At 40.6% G+C, this 21,998-nt stretch overlaps 1 protein-coding gene across 2 annotated transcripts in view; it reads left to right on the forward strand.

Moving 5' to 3' along the window:
* The first annotated feature begins 8,386 nt into the window (after positions 1–8,386).
* Positions 8,387–21,998, forward strand: part of sh3bp4a (SH3-domain binding protein 4a) — a 44,628-nt gene continuing 31,016 nt past the window's right edge. The window contains exons 1-4 of one of the 2 annotated variants that reach the window (XM_014407567.3): positions 8,387–8,445; positions 8,544–8,669; positions 17,922–18,089; positions 18,725–21,078. In XM_014407567.3, coding sequence (XP_014263053.2) covers positions 17,966–18,089; positions 18,725–21,078 — 2,478 coding nt within the window. In that variant the 5' untranslated portion in view covers positions 8,387–8,445; positions 8,544–8,669; positions 17,922–17,965. Of the gene's footprint in view, positions 8,670–17,921; positions 18,090–18,724; positions 21,079–21,998 lie in introns of both variants that reach the window. The other variant, XM_076880680.1, reaches the window with a different exon arrangement.

Genomic DNA, 21,998 nt, shown 5'->3' on the forward strand with positions numbered 1-21,998 from the left:
TATGCATCCATTTATGTGGGAAAAACATCATTACCCTCTGTTGCTCATGTTGCATCTTGACTGAGTGTCCTTGAGCGAAAATCCAAATCCCTTCCTGCTCGCTCTCTTTGTAAGTTCCTCTGCATAACAGCACCACAAAATGTGAAACGTGGTTGATGCAGAGGATCTAGGGAGAGAAATGGTAATCATTTACTAACCAGGGATTTGTGGATTTAAAGATTCAAAGGCTTCCCTTTCAACGTGGCATCATTTCATCATGTTGACAGAGTGGGTTTTGTCTGTATTTAAAATTGCAGATGGAGCTTTCAGTTTGCAATTGGATCAAAAGCAGGAGCACTTAAAAAAACTGAAAAACAATAGATATTTGTGGGGGGAGGAGGGGTTTCCAAATCTGGGTAGTGTCCAAACCTCAAAGGGATTGTTGAAATGCTTTATGGTTTGCTTAAATGCAAATTTACTACCGAGGAATTATTAGTAAATCCTGAAAAATGCTGCCTAAGGACAGAAGAAGCTACATCCACATTTCAGGTGTGTATTTGTGTGTTTGCCTGAAGATACAGGCCTTTAATCCACGGCCTTTCCATAGCTTCAACGGAGGAAATGATGAATAAGTAATTTCCTGTGAACAGGTTGTGCAGCCTCAAGTGTGGAGTCATCGTAAACGGACAGCTGGAAGCAAGAGAAACAGAAATGGGTTGTGAAAAAGAAGAAAGGAAGGGAACGTAATAGAACGAAGACAGCCGGAAGATGAATTATCTTGATGTCTCTGCAAAAAGTTTTATACAGCTGTAAAGAATTCCAGTGCATTTACAAGGCATCTGTTTGCATAGATAATAGAGTTTACTTTGTCTTTATTGTACCATGTGTCTACTATCGCCTCCTCTCAGGAATAATTAAACAACTTCTACAAACTAAACAAGGAAGCTTAACTGACCTCCAGACCTTATTTTTTCAAATGGCAATAGTTAACTTTATCATGAAGGGAAATTAGTTGGGATTGAATATTTCATATAAAAACTGTGAATTTTGCAGACCAATCTATCAACCAAGATCTCCTCCAAGAGATGTTGAGTCTTTTCCATTCAGAGATCTGAGTATAATTGTAGGGAGCACAGAGATCTGCACAATATGAGGAAACCCAGCCAACACACAGTGGAGAGCTAAGAGAGGAAGTGAGGAACACAAAGACGTGACTCCGGCCACGAGCTAAAACGTAGCTAAAACGTAGCTAAAATGTAGCTAATGTGCAAGTTCAAAAAAGAAAACCAGTAATCAGTCATCTGCCTGTTTTTCTGTTCTCTTCCTCACTACCTTTTCCTCACGCTGTCAATCTCAATACTGTCATCATTACTCTAGTCCAACTATCTTCTTGCCTGCCTTCTTTGGACAAATCAGCCTCCACTTTGCATCGTTTAAATCTGTGGTCTCTCTCCCTTTCAGACTCTCCTTTGTGCAACCCACCTCCTCCCCATCTCCACCTCACAGACACCTCAGTCAGAGCTACATCTTTAGTGTCTAGATTCTGGGGGGGCTGTCCTAAATCCTATCTGGTTCCATTTAGCTAAAAAGGGTCATCAGAGTCTAATCACCAAATACCAAATACATTAATTTCTCTATCTTATTCTCAAGGAATAAGACTGGATATTTCAATGTCCATGATGGAAAGTCACAAATTCATTAGTTTTGTACCAAAATGACCTGCAGTGCAAAAGCACTAAGATTAAATTTTTTTATAACAACTGATAAACCCTGCTTATTAACTACCTAAATAACAAATAAACATCCACCGCAGACTGTTTTGTGGTTTTATGTTTATTATGTAGTTTATTCGCGCACCGGGAACTGTTGAGTCATATTAGTGAACCGACACAAAGTGAGTCCAGACACTCCATTTACATTTAACCAAACCACAAGACTTCGTTACAATAACCAAAGCAGTGCTTGCTGCCTAAAACAGAAGCAGGAGTTTGGTTCTGTGAGCCCTCCATCGACCCCGACCACCAAGTCCAATGCAGTTCATAGATGTTGAACTTAGCAATTATGTAATTGCGTAAAGGAAATGCAAAAAAAATATTTTAGCTGGATGTCCATTAAAGAGAGCTAAAGTCGTGGAACAACATCTTGCATGTACTCTTTTCCACGAGCTTCTGTAGCTTGATTTAATCACTAATTCAGTGATTGTTATTTGTCATGCTGTGGGAAAAGTAAGCCTGTGTCCAGGGGTTTTCCACAGTCCATTCATTTTCATGACCCTATATATGCTCATTCATTCATAAAATTAGCTAGGTATATTTCCCTATGATTCTAATGTTGTAGTATTTTTTCATCCATCAGAGTATGAATGAATTTGAATGTTAGATAGGAAGCATGTAGAAAAAAAAGTGCTGGCTTGAATGTATAAAGTGCTTTGAGTGCTCAGAGTAGGAAAGAACCAGCTATATAAGAACCAGTCCATTTTACATTTTAAAAATTTTCAGTAATTAAAAAAAAAAAACTATTTTTCTATATTTATACATACAGAATTACAACATCTCTGACTATTTGGGAACACAACTAATCTTAAGAGAAGCTCTGCTGCCTTTTCTTTTTCTACTTTAAGCTCCTGCTTACTACATTTTTTCCAGGCATTCCTGTTTTTGCATGTGGCATGTGAAAAAACCAAATTCCTGGTGTTCCTTCCCATAACCAACCTGGCTGACAAGCAAACGCTCAGTTATTCTGATGCAAAGTGAGCCATGCTGATAGTGAAGCTCCTCGATAAAGCCATGAATAGAAGCCTCCTTTTCACGTCCCACAGTTCCCATTCAACCCACATGAATAGACGCGTCCAATCCAGCCTCGGTCTCTAATAAGTGCTGAACTACAGGGCAGCAACGGCTGCTCTGAGCGTGTCGTGTCCAGAAAACATTTACCTCTTCATGCAACTCCCAGCGTTCAGGGCCAGATTTCTCAGGGGTCGTCTCCTGTGTGGGAAAAAAACCCTCAGTGTTTAATTTTTGCCTTTAATGTTCTTGAAATGTGCAAAACAAACTGCGCTTTTAAAATTCCATTAAATAATATCTTGCACTGCAATCAGCAACCTTTGCAGAAAAACATGAGGTGCTTTTACTGCCTCCCAAGACAGAAAATAATCTTCAAGAGAAATATTTACCCTGCTGCAATATATTTATACAAATTAAACGATAGACATCAGCAGACCTCATGGTTGCCTGTTGTTTTTTGTTTTGCTTTTTATTTTTGCTGAGGAGTTTTACCTTTATCTATATTTAACATCCCTGCTGGAAAAATTTGCTTCTAGTCATGACTACAATGATTGCAAAGGTAGATTATCCATCCACCCACCCATCCATCCATCCATCCATCCATCCATCCATCCATCCATCCATCTATTCTTATCCAGTTCAGGGTCACGGATCCTCTAGTGCAAGGGTGGGGAACTCCAGGCCTCAAGAGCTGGTATCCTGCAGGATTTAGATCAGGAGTGGGCAACTCCAGGCCTCGAGGGCCGGTGTCCCTGCAGGTTTTAGATGTGTCCTTGAACCAACACAGCTGATTTAAATGGCTAAATTACCTCCTCAACGGCTGTGTCCCAATTCAGGGTCTGCAGCCTTAAAGGCCGCATTTTAAGGCCGATTACGTCACCGCGACGCGACGAAGGCTGTCCCAATTCGAAGGCTGCTCGAAATGCGGCCCTCAAATGCGTCCTTAATTCCCCTGAATTTTAAGAACGTGGCGGTGTAGACTTCATGGCCCAACATATCCCAGAATGCATAGCGCGGCGGTGGGTGTGGATAATTTTGCTGAAAAAAAACGGCGGATGAGGGGCGCCCGAAGAGTAAACTTTAAATACTGAATATTATGTCACTTATTTATGTGCAAATGTTTAATAACGAAGAAAATTAAAACATTACTGTTGGCCACATGTCGGCAAAGTTATGTGACATTAGTGACGTTTGTACTAACTTGGTTTTAAAGCCTTTACTTTAAAATATACGCCGTTCAATAGCTGAGCTTAATCTTACAGAGAATGATCAAAGCTCATGTAGAAACAAACAAACAAATGAACAAAAGATTTTCTCCTTCATTTCTGTCAAACAAAGCTGTATGACACGTTTCCAGCTGTTAGTATCATGGTTGCTAGGCAACCTTTGCAGCGCAACGGAGGCTAGACCGTCCCATTTCACAAGCCTCGCACTTCCAGCCTTAGCGGTCTTTAAGTACGCGGCCCTTGAGGATCGTTGAGGCTGCGTACTTTAAGGCTGAAGACCCTGAATTGGGATACAGCCAACATGTCTTGAGGTTCTCCAGAGGCCTGGTAATGAACTAATCATTTGATTCAGGTGTGTTGACCCATGGTTATATGTAAAACCTGCAGGAAACTGGCCCTTGAGACCTGGAGTTCCCCAGAGCATCTCCCAGTTTTCACAGGGTGAGAAGCGACATATACCTTGGGCAGGTCAAAAGTCTATCACAGGGCTAAAACAGAGAGACAGAAAATCATTAAGATCTACAACCAATTTAAAATCACCATTTGACCTAACGTGAATGGTTTGGATGATAGCAGGAAGCCGCAGTACCCGGAGAGAACCCAGATAGACACAGGGAGAACACAGAATTCCACACAGAAAGGTCCCAGTCTGTATTCAAACCCAGATTACAGCGTTTTATTGGTAGAGGCTTCTACTTAAGTGAAGCAAATTACTATCATTTATTTTTTAAAGTTTTTCTACTGTAATTTTTCCCCAGGAAAATACTGTAAAAATCTCATGATGTTGTTTTTATTTTTACAGTATTTTTACAGTAATAGTGCAATTTTCCTCTATATAACCAGTAATTTGTGTAGTTTCTTTTGTGAAGAAAAATACTTCATCATATCTAAGAGATGACTGCCAATTGCACGAAACACTTCTAGTTAGCTGAAATCCTACAATGCATTGGTAAATTTGACATTTACACTATAGTACATTTGATCTAATTAGCTGATGTGGGCTCCCAGAATAAATTGCTGTTAAAAGAACTTGCAAAGAATATACAACCAACACCATGTGATTTTTACAGCGATGAGTTACAGCACATGCATGTTGGTAAAACGGCCATAGGTCTGAATAGTTGCTGTCTCTCTCTCTCTTTGTCTTAGCCCTGCAACAGAGACTGTCTGCAGGGTGTACCCTCTCCCCTCTTGCTCGAACAAGCTCCATTACCACCACATGGCCTGTTCTCATGCTGTCCTACCATGGAAGCATAGCATGAGTAGGGGTCTCTTTTTTTCCTCTTGTACTTTCCCCATTGTAGTGTACATTTCAATGTTTTTTCTCTGATTCTACCAATCTCCGACCTGTATCCCCATGTAATGTTTGTGCTATATGTGTAAGGGGGGGGGGGGGGGGGTCCCATTTCACTGCAGGGCAACCTGCATGTGACGAATAAAGCTTTGATTGGTATTGGTATTGATTGGATGGATGGTCCTTGGTGCTTCCTTGATGACATGCAATTCAATGAAACACCAAAAGCTATGATTGGCCAAGGAGTTTGTCCAAGTCACTGCAAAAATCTTAGGAATCCAATCCAACATCTCTTACTGTACAAAAACTCTGTGTAGTTCAACTTCTATGTATGTTAGGACCCAAAAGAAACAAGCAACCAAAATAAGATCAATGTCGATCTGATTTATTCCATGTAAATAGCTAAAGTGTGTTTGCTTTGAAATAGATAGATCTGTGCCGCCATTTAAAGTGTTTCCCAAGGTGATGCACATGGAGAAAGTTTGCCTGGTCAATGTCAAAACTAGTACATAAAAAGAAACAAAACAGAAACATAACTCTAAATTCAAGGTCATCTTTCAATGCAAATTTCTCACTTTCTAAATCTTTTGGAGCATACATTTAAATAAAAAAGAAAACACACACACACAAACAAAGATAAATGTGAATAATTCATTGTTCAAAAAACAGTTCAGATTCAGTTTCCTGTAGTGCATCATGTGTTTTGTCATGTGGAAAAAAATGAAAACTTCAGCCTGTATGATTTAACTGCAGTTATTCACAGTCTGAGACACTGAAAATGTTTTTTAGAAATGCTTTTTGAAATGTGAGGGTCCAAGGTGACTTCAGCCCGCTTTATGGATATCAGCATTGCATTGATCTCCAGTCACTTCATAGCTCGCCTTACAGATATCCATCGCACCCCCGTCGGCCCCTGACAGAGCAGAGTGAGAAAGCATGCGATGTTTGGTCAGATAAATCACAGCGCTTTCATGTTTCTGAAGCTGCTGCAGCATTCATCATGCACAGAGCGATGCTTTCTAAAGTCCTGCCGGTTGTTTCTTTTTCTTTTTTGGGGGGATGTGACCAAACTGTGAAATAAGACGTGAATGCGAGAACTGAATAAGATAAAGAACTCGTGAATAAAACGCAATGATTCATCCTATCTTCGTGTTCACATGTGAAATGGATTCACACAATTAGCATGGCGTGCAAAGGTACAAATATGACGCTTTGAGGTTTGAGTGATAAACTAAAGGCAGTGGATACAAATCTGATGGGGGTTTTTTCTGAGATTAATTGGGGCATTGCATTTTAATTTCCTCCCTTTCTCCTTCTCCAGCTGTTGATCTAATTAGCGGGCTTGTTGGAGACTTTGGGTGCTGCCTTTAAAAGCTCCCTCAGGCATGACTGCAGGGGGAGCAGAGAGGCAACAGGATACCTCACTGCAGCATGTGGGCGTTTATCTCTTCCACTCATCTCCTCTGTTCATAAAGAGCTCTGAGAGTCCAGTTTGCTCAGCTTTTTGATCAAAGTCAGATCTTTTTGTGTTTTTTTCCTCAGTCCACTTTATATTCAGACTGGTAAAGGTGTTTGATTTGATCTTTTGTGTGTGATGGTGGACTTAGTCTTAAAAGTAGTCAGTCAGTGGGCTTTGGAATAGTTTAATTTATGACTGGTTAATTTGCTTGCTGGCTGACTAGCTGACAGTATCTCAATTACTGAGGTTTGGGATACAGAATAAATGCTATATAGTGATATAGCATTTATTCTGAACTAACTAAAGCACAGTTCATTTTTTTCTGACTTTTCTGAATGTTGATCGCAATGTCACCCAGACCCCAGCAGCCACAGAGGGATTTTAGCTCGCTTACAATATTCAGTCACCAAACCATCTATGAATCGCGGCTCATTAGCAGAGGACCATCCTGCTCTATGAGTCATTAACCCATCAGCTTTATTTATAGACAGCCTCAGTCAGTGCTGATCATTACTGACTCCTGGGACAGTTTTATTGTGTTTATTGACATTTTATTCTCTATTTATGGAAATAACAACAGGTTCATTTTGTTTACTGAAAATTGAAACATGTGTTGGAACTAAATAGATGAAACTTGGCTTCCTTTTATGTCACATGTATCATGGACATGGTAAGGGTTAGTCAAGTGGCATGCCACATTTATTTATATATTGATATTTAATAATTCTGATTCATTTCATGATTATATTTATTATACTTTTTTTTTTTTAATTTTTTAAAATTTTATTCATTTTATTACTAATTTTCTTTTTTGCATTTTCTTTGGAATTTCTGTTTAATAAGATAAACTTTTTATTTATTATTTTTTAAAACATATTATGTTTTATTTTCTTTGTGCTTTATCATTTCTCTTCATCAGTTCTGTTTATCTTCTATTTTTTACAATTTAGAATTCATTTTACTACATTTAAGCTTTTTGAGGGTTTTATTATCACAAATTTGCCTCTTTTTCTTTTGATTCATTTTATCTAATAATTTATGTGTTTTGTTCCTTTTTACCTCTTAATTTTTTACTTTTGCCTAATTTTGATTAATTTCATTTTATGTTTAGTATACACTCTGCACATTCTAACTTTAAAGTTAAATGTAACTTTTTATTTAATAATATTTACTTTTTTAATTTCTAAATGTAATATTTATTTGTAGTTTATAGTTTATAATTTATAATTATTTATAAATATTAGCTTTTATTTAAGATTTTTCCATTATATTTAAGTTTTTACTTTGTATTTTATTATTTTACTTTTTTTATTTTTAACTATTATTGATACTTTGATTACTTTATTCTATTTCTTCTACTATTGTTTGACAGTTGTTATTTTCATAATCTATTTTTTAATTCAATTTCTTAATTTTTGTTTCAAACTTTTACCTTGTATTTTTTATTCCATTTTTAATTTCATTTTAGTTGTGAACTTTACATTTCTGTTTGAATATGTGACAAATCAGACGAAAACAATTTTCATTAGACTGCTTCAGTAAAGTAATAGATTACTTTAGTGTAGCCATCCAATGTGCGCATGTATGTGCATGTGTTATGGCCCCGCCCCTCGTCCTGACGTCACCACTCCTCTCCAGCGTCTGTCCCCAGTCCTCCGGCAGAGCGGAGCAGAGACGGACGGTTCAAGGGAGTTGAGATCGCCTGTAATCGTTAAAAACTTCTCGGACTAGAAACAAGCTCTTACTTTTTCTTCTCACTAATTTACCGTTTATAAAAACAAAAAATTGTTTTTTTTTTTAAGGCAAATGTCGCTGGAAAAAAGGGGGAAAAGCAGAAGAAGAACCGTCGCGCGGCTCTCCATCAGCTCCACTCTTCACCTTCACTCGGACCGTTCTCTGAGCGCACGGGAATTCCAGCCAGCCGGGAGGTCAGTTCACATTACAACCAATTTTAGAATTACAGCCTCTGACTCTGTTTCAAAGTACTTATTATTCAGTTGCGTTGCTTCACACTGACTTTTTATCCCCCATAATGACTTTCTATAGTGTTTTACTAATATTTAATAGCATTTTCTCTGATAAGTTGTTTTAATGGTGTATAGTGTATATTGTTATTTTATTTCCTCCAACATTTTCATGTTTTCCTTCGTGACCTTTTTGTCTTATTATTTTATATACTTTCTTTAAAGCGGTGGTTCAAAAGGAGAAGTTCAGCAGCAGCACAGTAAAAAGTGACTGGAAATGGCAATTTGGCGATTAGAGCTTATTGTCACGCGTGCACACGCTGTTATGCGCGTGCACGGCCCTCTCCAGCACCTCTTTAGCCCTGCAAGTAAGGTCATCTGATAAGCTCAAAATCCTCTCCCTCTCAGCTTCAAGGTTTAACAGGAGTGTTTTCCATGTTAAACACTTCTGCAAGAGACCTTTTGTCCTGTTTTCACCTATTCCTCTTCATCTGCTTGTCCTCCTCCTCTCTTTTTGCCTCAGCATCCTCCTGACACATCTTCCTCCTTTTGCACTTTTTCCCTGACTCTTCTCTTGCTGCATTCTCCCTTTTCCCCCTTTCTTTTCCCTCTGGTATTCTCCCCCTCCTGTTCCTTCCCAGCCCTGCTGCATCCTTTTTCCCTGCTCTCTTCTCCCACTTGATTTTGACTGCCTACTCTTGATCCATCTCTTTACTCCCTCAAGTCCTCTTTCTCTTCTCCTCCCTATCCTCTTTTGTCCTTTTATTCACCTCTGTCTTATAAACCTTCACTCCCCCTTTGTATCCTCCTCCTCTGTCCTTTCCCTTTCCTTCATTATTTCCTGTCTTTTCCTCCCTCTCATTTTCCTCCTCTTCCCAGCCTCCTCCACTGAATCTCAGTTAACACACCTTGCCACATGAACCAATCACAATTAAACTGACATCACGTTCATGCTTCCCACACCATAAAACATGGCATACTTAGTTTTTATAGTCTGCAAATTGGTCATCATGACCTCGTGGAACGGGTTGCTGCCTTGAAGTTAGATAATCGCGTTTTTACACCTGAAGCTCTTCGGGTTGGTGAGAAAAAAAGTCCAAAAGCAACCAATTATATTCTCATTATCTCCTTCCTTTTAAAAATGGAGCTCTGTCACATTAGCACATCCTCTATTATCACTTTAAAATGAGCTAAACTCCTTCATGGAATTATAAATGCTGCTAATGTCACCATTAGCTCCTTTTGCATTTTCCCTGAATAATAACTTTTCCCCATCACTCAACTCTTAATGCTTTGTAAAGCACCGCTTGGCTGTTTTCCTGCTGGAAATCGAGACATCGGAAGTGAGTTATAGCGATCAAAACACAAATTTAAGCGATTTGCCGCCCTGAAGCTGACCGGTTGACGTGTGCAAAGTGCCACTTCTTCTTAAACAGCCGTTTGCTGAAGAACCTCCTTCAGCGCGGAGGAGGAAGTGACACTAAAACTGAGCACTTAGCGGGCCTCGTTTACCTGGAAATTCATCCCGAGGGGGCGAGAGAGTGGCGATTGTAATATTTTACGGATGAATTTCTCCGGTGATGAACGACAGCATTTGAGGGCAGAGCATTTCTGCAGACTAATGTACTTGACCACATGCCAAGAGGAAGGCTTTTTTATTTATTACTTTATTTCTGCGGGGCAGAAATGAGCAGGTTGGCGGAACGTGGTGCTTCTCTGTGTGCAGACTTAAAGAAAAGACGTTTTAAATGTTTTCTACAAAACAGAAGAAGTCCCAGTATTATGGTTGCCCATAATACTCCTTTATTTGCCTCGTCATCATATTATTTGGAGATTTTTCAATAAAGAGTTGAGTCTTTAATTTGATCATTGATGTTGTGCTGGCTCATTTTAAGCTAAGAGAAGATTAATTTAGGTAAATAAAAGATCCCTTTAATGTATTTAGCACACCGTGATATAACAATCAACTGTAGCCTTCGGTCTCATTGGTAGTTCAATCACTCGCCTTGAAGTTCAGAAAAGCTTACATTGGGATCCGCCCACTTTGCTTAAGGTTGCTGAAGATCATTGACTTCTTTTCCTGTGTGGATGCCCCCTGATCCATCTAGGGTTAGGGGTAGATTTAGCATTGTCATGTTTGGGAAAAAATTGATTATTTAAAATGTGGTTAAATTACAAGATAATCCTACTCTTAAACAGGTGGTTAGAAGTGACTCAGGTAGATGGACAGGTAGGTAAGAAGACTGTTTGGCAGACAGGCTGATAGACCGATAGGTGGGTAGATAGTCAGATGGATAGGCAGGTAGGTATGCAGAAAGAGTGATAAACAGGTAACTAGGCAGTTAGGTAGACAGATGAACATACAGATAGGTTTGCATATAGGTAGGTAGGTTGGTCGACAGATTGATAGATGGGTAGGTAGAAAAATTACACACATACCATAAAAAGTAAACAGATTAAATACGCAATTAGTTGCACATATATATATATATATATATATATATATATATATATATATATATATATATATATATATATATATATACGCAGGATCGAGGGATTACTGTAAATGGACTGACAGGGACATTTCCACTTACACTGGTGGATCAACAACTCAGCATCCAGAGTATCTTAATTATTCCCAGTAATAGAATCAGAATCAGTAAAAACAGAAAATAAATGGATGCCTTGCAAGTGTGATTCACTTCCACATTGGCTTCACTTTATACAGTCTTTACGATCAGCATTTTTTGGGGGCAGTTTAATTCCCTGTCCTTTCAGGCTCCTAGAAACATCTACGGTGGCCCACAGAGACCAATCATTAAACTCCTGTCCAATCAAACCAACTGAAAGAGAAGGTGAAACCACTAATTAGTGGTGACCGTTATCCTCATTCATTTTTAATTTCATTTGGCAGCATGCAAACTTCCAAGGACATCTTTGCCCCGGAGTTCTTGCTTCATTTCGACCACATCGCAGGTGTAAACACACGTCCCCTGGTGCATGCTGGGGGCAAAGCTGCATCGCCTCGGGCAGGCCTGGTCGCCACTTGACTCAACTCGACCTAATGTGTTTGCGTCTCGAGGTTGGCACTGAATTAAACCCGAGAGCCTGTTCTCAGTTTCCTGCAGAACAGATGAAAGAGCTGACATTTAGTGGAGCTTAAAGTCGAATCAGACTGGCTTTTTGATGGCTCCAGCTTCACTCTTTTGCCGAAAGAGGTGTTTATTTTTCACATTAATGGAATGTGGAGGTTTTATCTCATGTTTACTGTTTGAAGATTTAGCTAACAAGCCTATAAAGGTGTTTTTATTTCATCTTACTAAACTGATCTCCGAGAATTACAGCACAAGAGGAAGTGAGGAGCTTTCTTTGGGGTGCTTGATCTTGATTTAGGAGACTTTTAGTCCTGCATTGATCTGACATTGCTGCCCACAAAAGATATTGTAGGTTAAGTTTAAGGCTTTGTTTTCCTGCCAGCAGATGTGTGCTGCCCATCAGAAACACCGATGATGGAAAAATGATAAAGTCTCCATGAGCATATGGCTGCTGGAAATAGTCATTACAGTTACATTCATCCACAGGGATTTGGACCGGCCCACTCTCGGCTAATTAAACTTTCGACTCCCCGATGTGCTCGCCGCTCCTGCGCTCCATCAGCCTGACCGAAATGTGTGGATAACTCGTAAACATTTTGACAACTCGCATGTGAATGCAATGCAAAGGCTGGCCAAGAAGCGCGCCGGCGGCTCACTGCAAAGCCTCTAAAAGATGCTGTTTTGGCATTTTCACTGCCTCTGAATTGGAAATTTATCTGCAAACATGAAGTAGAACACAAGTGGGAGAGATCATTTTGCTCTCTGTAGTTGGAGTTATTATTTCTGTATCTCCTCGGTTCTCAGAGGCGATCAAACAAGCTTGTTTCTCTCTTGTCCTTTTAATGACTTGTGTCATTTTCCTCATCAGATCCTAGATGGGGTTTTTTCTTCCCTGACAAAAGTTTGAGCTTCTAGCACTCCATTTTTCTCAGAGCTGAACCTCCTGCAGTGAACTCCCCCTCCCTCACCTGTATCTGTCAGAGCCATCCTCACCTCCCGCAGCATTTAGCACTGATCGTCGTGGCATTATATCAAAGAGAGGACACGGTATTTTTGTCTGCTGGCTTGTTATTGATAGCAGCCGAGCCGGCTCGCTGAGTGCTCATTTTTGAACAGGAAGGAGGGGTTTTATCGATGAGCCGCACGCTCAGGAAAATTAAATGTCACCTCAAAGGAGTTTGACCGGCTTTCAGCGGGAGCTTCCAGGTGAACATTTGCAGCCATTAAGCAATTCCCCCACTTTCTCTTCCCTGCACACTCCACATCTGAGAGTCCACCTCCGCTGCAGTTTTGTTTAATCTCCAGAGAGGCAGATGTGAAAATATCAGCAGGTTTGCAACGGAGCAGCTGAAAAACTCAAGGATAATAAACACACGCATGAACCAAAAGACTAGAGGAAGTTTTGGGGTTTTTTTTTCAGCTTTAATGGAGATAAAATAATTGTTCATTAAGGTAGAGTACTTAGTGTTTGAGCCACTGTAGTAGAGCTGAGCACAAAAAGAATAACCAGAGAACATTTCAACCTTGACAGTGGCGAGGATGCAAGAAGCCCTGCTGCTCAATATGCTACTGCCCAGATAGATAGGAGACAATATGCACCCCCCTCCCTCCATCACCACCTTCAGAAACCATGGTGGGTATTGGCAGCCTCAAAGAATACAATAGGACGATCAGACTATTGAAATCACCCAACCCTACACTGCAATATCTTTTGTTCGCTCGTTCCTCTCCTTACATTCATCCTTCTTACTGGCACTAATCACTGACTTGGTTTCATCAGTTTATACTGTACTCTAGTATTCAATTGGGTTTTTGTCCCTTATTCCCAGTGAAATGCTGGCGTGTCTTAGTCCACCCCAAGAGTTTAGCTTTGTTTTCTCTCCTGAGAATCAGGCTAGAGATGCTTTTTTTACCCTCTGAGATTACTAGGCAGTCTTCTTCTTGTTATAGTTTTGCTTTTCTGTCTTAGTGCAGAGTTTTTAAAACTTTTTTGTGCCTAAGGCCCATTTTCACAATTTCAAGACTTGCTTGTATTCATATCTGCACAAAATATCCTCAGATCACATCAGGTTTCAGGGAGAATACTGGAGCCTCTTTTTCACTGGAACCTATTCAGTTCGGCTCAACTCGACTTGGTTTCAGTCGTTTTCCATTACAATTGTGTGTGATGTTTGATGATTGAGAGTCTGGCAGATCCTATGTGAAAAAGGTAGGTTATTCAAAACATTAGGAGCCGCACCTGTAAAACCTCTGTCATCTCTGCTTTTGAGCCTGGATCTTCTGTTGTCTTATGAAGGCATCTTTAAGATGACTGCCCTTTTGCCAGATCTGGATCCAGCAAGATGCCTTGTCGCCAGTCTACTAGCATTTACCTTGCCTCCATCACCTTATCCAACACTTTCACACTGTTCGCAAATGGCATATCTGCCTCTGGAGTGGGATCTAGCGCTCTTTAAAATACATTTTTCCACACGGGGATTTTTACTTTGCAAGTGCCTTTTCAGCTTGTTTGGCGACTTCCTCCATGGTCTGAGAGCTGCTGATGTCACGAGACAGAAGTTGCATCGCCCTCTGCTACCAGTTTTTCTCCTTGCTTTAGGTGGTGGGACTTGTGCACTGGTGGTTAGTCGTGGTTTACTCCACAGAAGTGTTCATTACTCCTCACTGTCAATCAGCGGCATTGATGTGTCACACTTTAATAAGTCCTACCATGCTGTAACTGCAAACAGTCTGGGTTTAGCTGGACTTCCCCTAGAAAGGATTTTTAAAATACTAGAAACTGGTTGCTTCCTTGCCTTTTTTTGCAGTGTTATATCAAAATTGGTTGAGGCAGGACACTCAGACACAGCTGCATTTGGCTCAAAGCACACCATTTGGGAGATCCTTATCATAGGGTGTAGTTGGTAATGGCTGGTTTCCCCCTTGTGCTTTAGAGCGCCTCACAGTCCCTGATTTAGAAACTAGTCATAATCTGAGGCTGAAAACACCCCTCTTTGCTTAGAATAATATTCTGAATTCTGACTCATTCTCTTAATTCTGATGCTTCCTGCTATCAAATTACTGCTTAGTCAGCAGTGTTCGGCGAAAAACTGACACACAGCCATGTTTCTGACAGGTGAACAATGGCTGTAGGTTGATTTAGTCGAACAAGCCCCTGATGAGTCCATCAAATCCACCTCAGCTTCATCTGAATACTTCCTCAGTGGAAGGTTATACAATAACGGCATGTAACAATAATCGTCAATGCCAGACATTGTTCAAAGAGAGCTGAGATTTTCACATAGTTGAAAATACAATAATTTCAAAAGGAGTAGGGACCTTAGACAAAGTACTCTGTGTGCACAGATACACTGAAGTTGTGAATATCACAATTTTACACTGAGGATTAACCTCCAACCCAGATGAAGCTCAGTTTTTGATGCTTTGCTTTTGGTTTTCTTTCAGTTTGCAAGCTTTGATGCTGCGTGATGAGAGGGAAGACAGTTTTTAGAAGAAGTTTTATGTTTTAAACCAACAATTTTGTCCTCCAAAACTAGTATTGAGCCCTCTCAGGAACCTCTTCCAATAGTCTTTTTGGTTGAGCAGCTGCTCAGAGGAAGCAAAAAGCTGGTGTACTCTCAATAATGCATGTCAGTAGCTACTAATAATACTGCAGCTAATTTGCTGTGTTGTCTTTAGTTGTGCGTGAAAGCTGCAAAGCATTACTTTATGAAAATGAGCTGCATGGAAATCCACCTGCACACATTACAGCTCTAATAATGACAATCAGTGAAAGGCATTTTCATGGCGCCTCCTGCAGTCTGTGTTGCTTTAATCAGATTAAAATGGCATCATTAGTGTGCAAATGCAAATGTCCCCACTGTCGCCGCTCGCCACGTCCTGCCGGAATAATAAAGTCTCGTGGGACGTTTTTGCTGCAAAACAATTTCTTGCCGCCCCTCTAATCAGATTATAGTCCTCTGTTGCCTGTGTGTGTTTTTCAAATTTAATCACAGCTCATTTCTGACAAGGAAGTTGGTAACTTGCTTGATGTGGTCTGAGATATAAAATAAGCACTGTGTGCAAACAGCCTCTGAGATTGGCCCGCAATTTTTTGCATTTCTGTATGTGTATGTTCAAAAATGCTACATGTCCTGAAGTATGTGAACAGAACTGTCCAAATATTTGATAATTAAATCAGTCTTTGTAGTTTTTCTGCATTTTTGTGGTTTTGTCTCAGAACAGGATTGAATGCAGGTATATTTTAGATATTCTCAATACTAAATGATGCCACCAGTACATAACAGACGCTTCAGTTTACAATTTTGTTTTGTTATCATCCATCCATTCTGTACCGCTTATGCATTTAAAGGTCGCGGGGGGTCGCATCGATTTAATCAGAGGTTTTGTAATGTTGGATTGCAATGTGAATATGGACCTGAAGCTGCATTAGTTTGGTGTAGAAAAACTCAACCACTACCTTTAGCCCACTCACACAACATAAGCTGTAGTTTCTGGCTAGTGTGATGACTACAGTTTCTTGGACGCTGAGTACTAGCTAGTTGTGAAACTCTTCCATCCATATTCTACCACTTATTGATGTCCAGGTCACGTGGGTAGCTGTCTAAGCAAAGAGGCCCAGCCTTTCCTCTCCCTGGCCTCCTTTAGTTCTTCTGAAGGGGAATTGAGGCAATCCCAAGCTGGTCAAGGGCTCACCTCAACTCAGGAAGCACTCAGGATTCATCTAGTCAGATACTCAAACCGACTCCAATACACTTTTTAGTGTATTGGAGTAAGGACTCTACTCTGAGCCCTCTCAAACGGTTGAGCTCCTCACCGTATCTCTGAGGGAAAGCTTGAAGGAAGCTAATATTGCCACTTATATCTGTGAAGTATCATTGAGCTCATTCTTTTGATTGTGGCTGTATGACCGGTCAGCAAGACTCCTGATATACAGTAACAGATCGATTTAATTTTTTTCCGTAAATCCTACGTCTAAAGGACTCCAGATGAAATTATACACATGCACACTTGGTATTAGTATTCTCTATAGTCATTTCAATTGTATAAATGTGCATTACACCATTTCAGTTTTTTAGATTACTTGTTCTTTTTGTGCGTGTGTTATTTTTAAGAGACTCCTTATTTCTTTAAATGTATTTAACTCTCTGTTAAATGAATATGTTACAACACTACAACGCTTCATGAAGCACTTCAGTCAGTCCACACTAAGTTTCCTCTTTTACCAGCTCACTGAGCTCATCCATGTTATTGTCCAAACACCTCCCATTCCGCATGATGATCGCTGGAACAGCTCCAACTCTGAAACCTTGTTGTTTCCTTCTTAGCTTTTGAGGATTGTGTCTCATTTCATTTAATAAAGATGGGCAGGGGAAACATATCTCCAAGCTAGTCAGTGAGCCTGTTGAGTTAGTTGCTAAGGGGACAATAAGTTTGCAGTGTCTTTTCAAAATGTTGCGCCATCTGTTTGTGTCTTGTAAAGGGTCTAGATTTAAATCTGGGTTGGAAAAGGTTTTTACATCCATGGTTTTGAGCAATCAGCTATCACATAAAGGATATCTAAATACTCTTTGTCTTTGGATTTGTGTGTTCTTTTTGTAGTTTGACTCGCTTTTTAGAAATATCTACTGTTTCATGCTGCAAAGTTTTGAGGATTTGGAAGCGATAGAGGTGGTATAGCATGCAAAGAGTTTTCTACACTCTGTTATTCCTGCGAAGAAATAAAAGTGAGGTTCCCTTGTTCTTTACAATATGTTCCTGACCTTCCTCACTGCCACTGTGACTCAGAACTTAAATCTGTTTTGGATTTATTTCTTTATTGCTTTTCAATTGTTCTCATGAATCACATCTCTTTTTCTCCCCGACTTCAACACACTTGCTCTTTGCATTGATTCAGAAAAACACTCCCTGTTCATGCTGGGGCTCATTTCTTTGCCAGCCTTATTTTCTGCTCCTGCAGCTTTGACCTTTGACTATGCTACTGATGTAGAAAATTAGCATTGCTTCTGGAAGTTGCACCAGATTTACTTGAATGCCTAAGTGAGTGTTCTTGAATGTTTATAATTGGCTGGGTGCTCCCATCCAGTCCCTAAATCCTTTATGTTTGTTTCCCATTCAGTTGAAAAGCTGCCGATGAGCCAACATTTTTTTTAAGTACCGGCCATGGCTGCCCATCGAATCATCAGAGTGACTAACAACAACCACATCCTGCCTCGATGTAAGTCTGAGGGGACGCTCATCGACCTCAGTGAAGGGGTGTCCGGGGCCAGTCTCAGCGATGTCAAAGGTCAGTGTCCAACTGCAGCCACGCCACTTTTGTGCAGTTGCAACGCGTTTGTTGCCCTTTGAGGTCCAAACCCATGATTCGTTTAAAAAAACGTTTCATTAAATTTCACTTGAAATCTGGAATTTAAATAATTTGTTTTAATTTTTATGCTTTTCATCTTTTTGCAGTTAAATTATTCAGCTAAAAATAGGTTTATTCATTTCCGAGTTCTTTCACTTCACTGGTTTCATCTCATTACAGCTTTGTTTACATGCTCCATATACGCTAATGAGGTGATCTAAATATAGTAAATTATGCAGTAAATTATGCGCTTCATCTGATCATACACACCTGAGAAAATATAGTTGGATTCAGATTATTAGAGACAAGCTTTTGGTTGTTCTGTGGGTACTGTGGCTATCTTATGATCTGTTTTTACTGAACCACTGACCCATTTGGATACAAGTCTCTCAGGGAGATCCAAAGTACGACTACCTAATTAGCTCAACTGGTTCATTATATCTGTCTCTGATTATGAGACAAGCACTGTTAACTACAGCACAGTGATTAAGTGCACTTACCTAAAGTAGGGCCAAACCAGTTACAAAACTCTTTGCAATCAGGACAACTACAGTGTAATCTCTTTTCCTTTTCAGTGCCTTCTCCGAGTGCCTTAAGGCTGGACACTTCAGCCTCCTATGGAGCTGCACAGGAAGTTGTTGCCATAAAGGATTATTGCCCGAGCAGCTTTACCACTCTCAAATTCTCCAAAGGTGATCGTCTGTATGTGCTGGACACATCAGGGGGAGAATGGTGGTATGCCCACAACAACACAGAAATGGGATACATCCCAGCCGCATATGTCCAGCCGGTCAGCTTCAGGAACTCTTCGCTGAGCGACAGTGGGATGATTGACAGTGCTGGGGAGGGGTATGAGGATGGACTAAAGGAATCTGGAGGTCTCGGAGAGTGGACAGCAGTGAGCCTAAGGCCCTCTCCAATTTACAACAACAGCCACTTTTCTGCAAACCCCTTTATCTGTCCCTTAGATCAAAACTGCAAAGAGGCAGATGTGAGACACTCCGCAGATCTCAATTTCTTTGATGCTCTGGCATCACCATCGACATGCTCCACCTTTAGTACTAGTACAATCGTGAACAATGGGTTTCACAGCTATAATTTTAACGGTACTAACCCTATCAGCCCCATCCAAGAGATTACACCTAACCTCCACAGGGATAATCCATTTTTCAGGAGTAAGCGTTCCCACAGTCTGTCTGAACTGTCCGTGCTACAAGCACAATCAAATGCAACCTTACCTTCTTCTGGATTCTTCACGGGCCTTAAGGCTCCGTCACCGGAGCAGTTTCAGAGCAGGGAGGACTTCAGGACTGCATGGCTAAACCACAGAAAACTAGCCAGGTCTTGCCATGACCTTGACTCTCTTGGTCAGAGTCCAGGATGGGGGCAGACACAGCCGGTGGAGACCAACATAGTGTGCAGGTTGGACTGTAATGGAGGGGTTGTTCAGCTTCCAGACACCCACATAAGCGTGCACATTCCAGAGGGACACGTTAGCCATGGAGACCACCAGCAGATCTCCTTGAAAGCCTTACTAGACCCTCCTCTGGAACTAAATAATGATCACTGCTCTACCATAAGCCCTGTGGTGGAACTCAAGCTCAGCAACATGGAGACCAAGTCTTTCATCACGCTGGAGATGAAGGTATCAGTAACTGTGAAGAGAGAGAGCTGTCACACTGCTGAAGTGGTTTGTGTTCGTAGTGATTTTAAAGAAGGGCCTTATACACCAATCCCTAATGCTTACATATACAAGGATACAGTGCAGGTACAGTTGGATAGTCTCGAGCCCTGCATATACGTGGCTGTTGTGGTTCAGTCACAGTACCTCAGCCACAATACAACTGTTTGGGACCACGTGCAGAAGAAGGTAACTTTGGGTGTATATGGACCCAAGCACATTCACCCATCCTTCAAGACAGTTGTGGCCATGTTTGGGCATGACTGTGCTCCTAAAACCTTGCTGGTAAATGAAGTCGGCCGGCAGTCTAGCTCAACTCCGCCAGTGGCCCTCCAGCTGTGGGGGAAGCACCAGTTTGTTTTGGGATACCCTCAGGACCTCAAGGTTGGTTTGTACTCCAACATGTCCAACTACCAGGTAAAGGCAAGCGAGGGCGCTGGCATGATTCGTGGATTTCAGGTAAAACTGGGGAAAGTGAGCAGACTCCTGTACATGATCACATCGCACAACCCCAGCAGTATCTCAGACTTTACTCTCAGGGTCCAAGTCAAAGATGCCCTCGATTGTATCCTGACTCAGTTCTGCGTCCAAACCCCACAGCCACCGCCAAAGACAGGCGCAAGGATTACAGGCCAGAGGAGGTTCTTGAAAAAAAAAGAGGTGGATAAGATTGTCCTCTCACCTTTAGCTGTCACCTCAAAATACCCCAAATTTCAGGAGCGGTGCATTACAAACCTGAAATTTGGGAAACTGATAAAAACAGTTATCAGACAGCACAAAAGTACCTATTTGTTGGAGTACAAGAAGGGGGATGTTATTGCCTTGCTCAGTGAGGAGAAAATCAAACTACGAGGGCAGCTGCGGACCAAAGAATGGTACATTGGATACTATCAGGGGAAGGTGGGGCTTGTCCACGCCAAAAACGTTTTGGTTCTGGGTAAGGTCAAGCCCATTTATTGGTGTGGACCGGACTTAACGACCACAATGCTGCTGGAGCAGATCCTGAAGCCTTGCAAATTTCTTACTTATATTTATGCGACTGTGAGGACGGTTTTAATGGAGAACGTTGGTAGCTGGGGGGCATTTGTGGACGCACTTGGATATGGGAATTTGCCATTGAATTATTTTTGTCGGACTGAGTTGGACAATGAACCAGAGAAGGTGGCATCAGTTCTGGAGAAACTCAAAGAGGAATGTACCAATATGGAGAATAAGGAGAGGAAGTCCTTCCAAAGGGAACTCATGATGGTAAGACAGAGTCATGGAAGTTTTGGTATTAATGTTACAGTATAACGATATAATGGATGATATTCTTGTTTGTCTATTGATAGATGGCTTAGACCAATCTTGGTGAAGCTAAATAGCTTAAAGGATTTTGTGACAGTTGGTGGAATATAACTTTATTTCTTTGTTTTCTGTAAACTGATTGAAACCTGAAATTTCCATAACTTACGTTGTTTTTGTAGTCCTTTATGTGTTGCATTTTTCAAGAACACAGACCGGTCATTTCCCACTCATAAACCTAGCTTGATTGATCTGCCTCACATAAGTATATCTGATTTTTATTGGCTTCATAATATAGACATTTGCATAATAAGCAAAAGATCCCTGATTTAATGCCAGGAGAAGACAAAGATTGTGGCTATCAGGGTGCTATTAAGGGTATCCAGTTTTTTAAAAATCTGCTAACCTGATAACCAGCTAACGAAAGCCCTTCCTGTCTCATGAATTACTACTTTTGTGGCAGTCCTCATTAGGGCTGCTGAATTATGGCAAAAATGCTAATCACGATTATTTTCACTGAAATTGAGATCTCGATTATTTGACGATATTTATTTAACAATAACAATGTTTTGAATAATGACTTTAAAGATTGTCAAAAAATAATATAAAATATTGTGCAAATACCGATAACAGTGCAAATGTTTGCAATATAAATGAAATGAAAAATGTAAACATTAATGTTTAGTGAACTTTGCAGTGTTGCTCTGTGGTGCAGCTACGACACTGTAGCTTACACACTATGTCTAATTGATCCACGTCTGACTCCGCCAACCCATAATGTTTCCACACCACTGAAGGTTTTTTTACCTCTCTTTTCAACAACGGCAGTCACTCTCCTCTCCAAATAACTTCTGCTTAGCTTTCCGAGCTTCCCTCGGGTCCTC

This window comes from Maylandia zebra, linkage group LG23 (assembly GCF_041146795.1).
Source record: "Maylandia zebra isolate NMK-2024a linkage group LG23, Mzebra_GT3a, whole genome shotgun sequence".
NCBI classification, from domain to species: domain Eukaryota; kingdom Metazoa; phylum Chordata; class Actinopteri; order Cichliformes; family Cichlidae; genus Maylandia; species Maylandia zebra.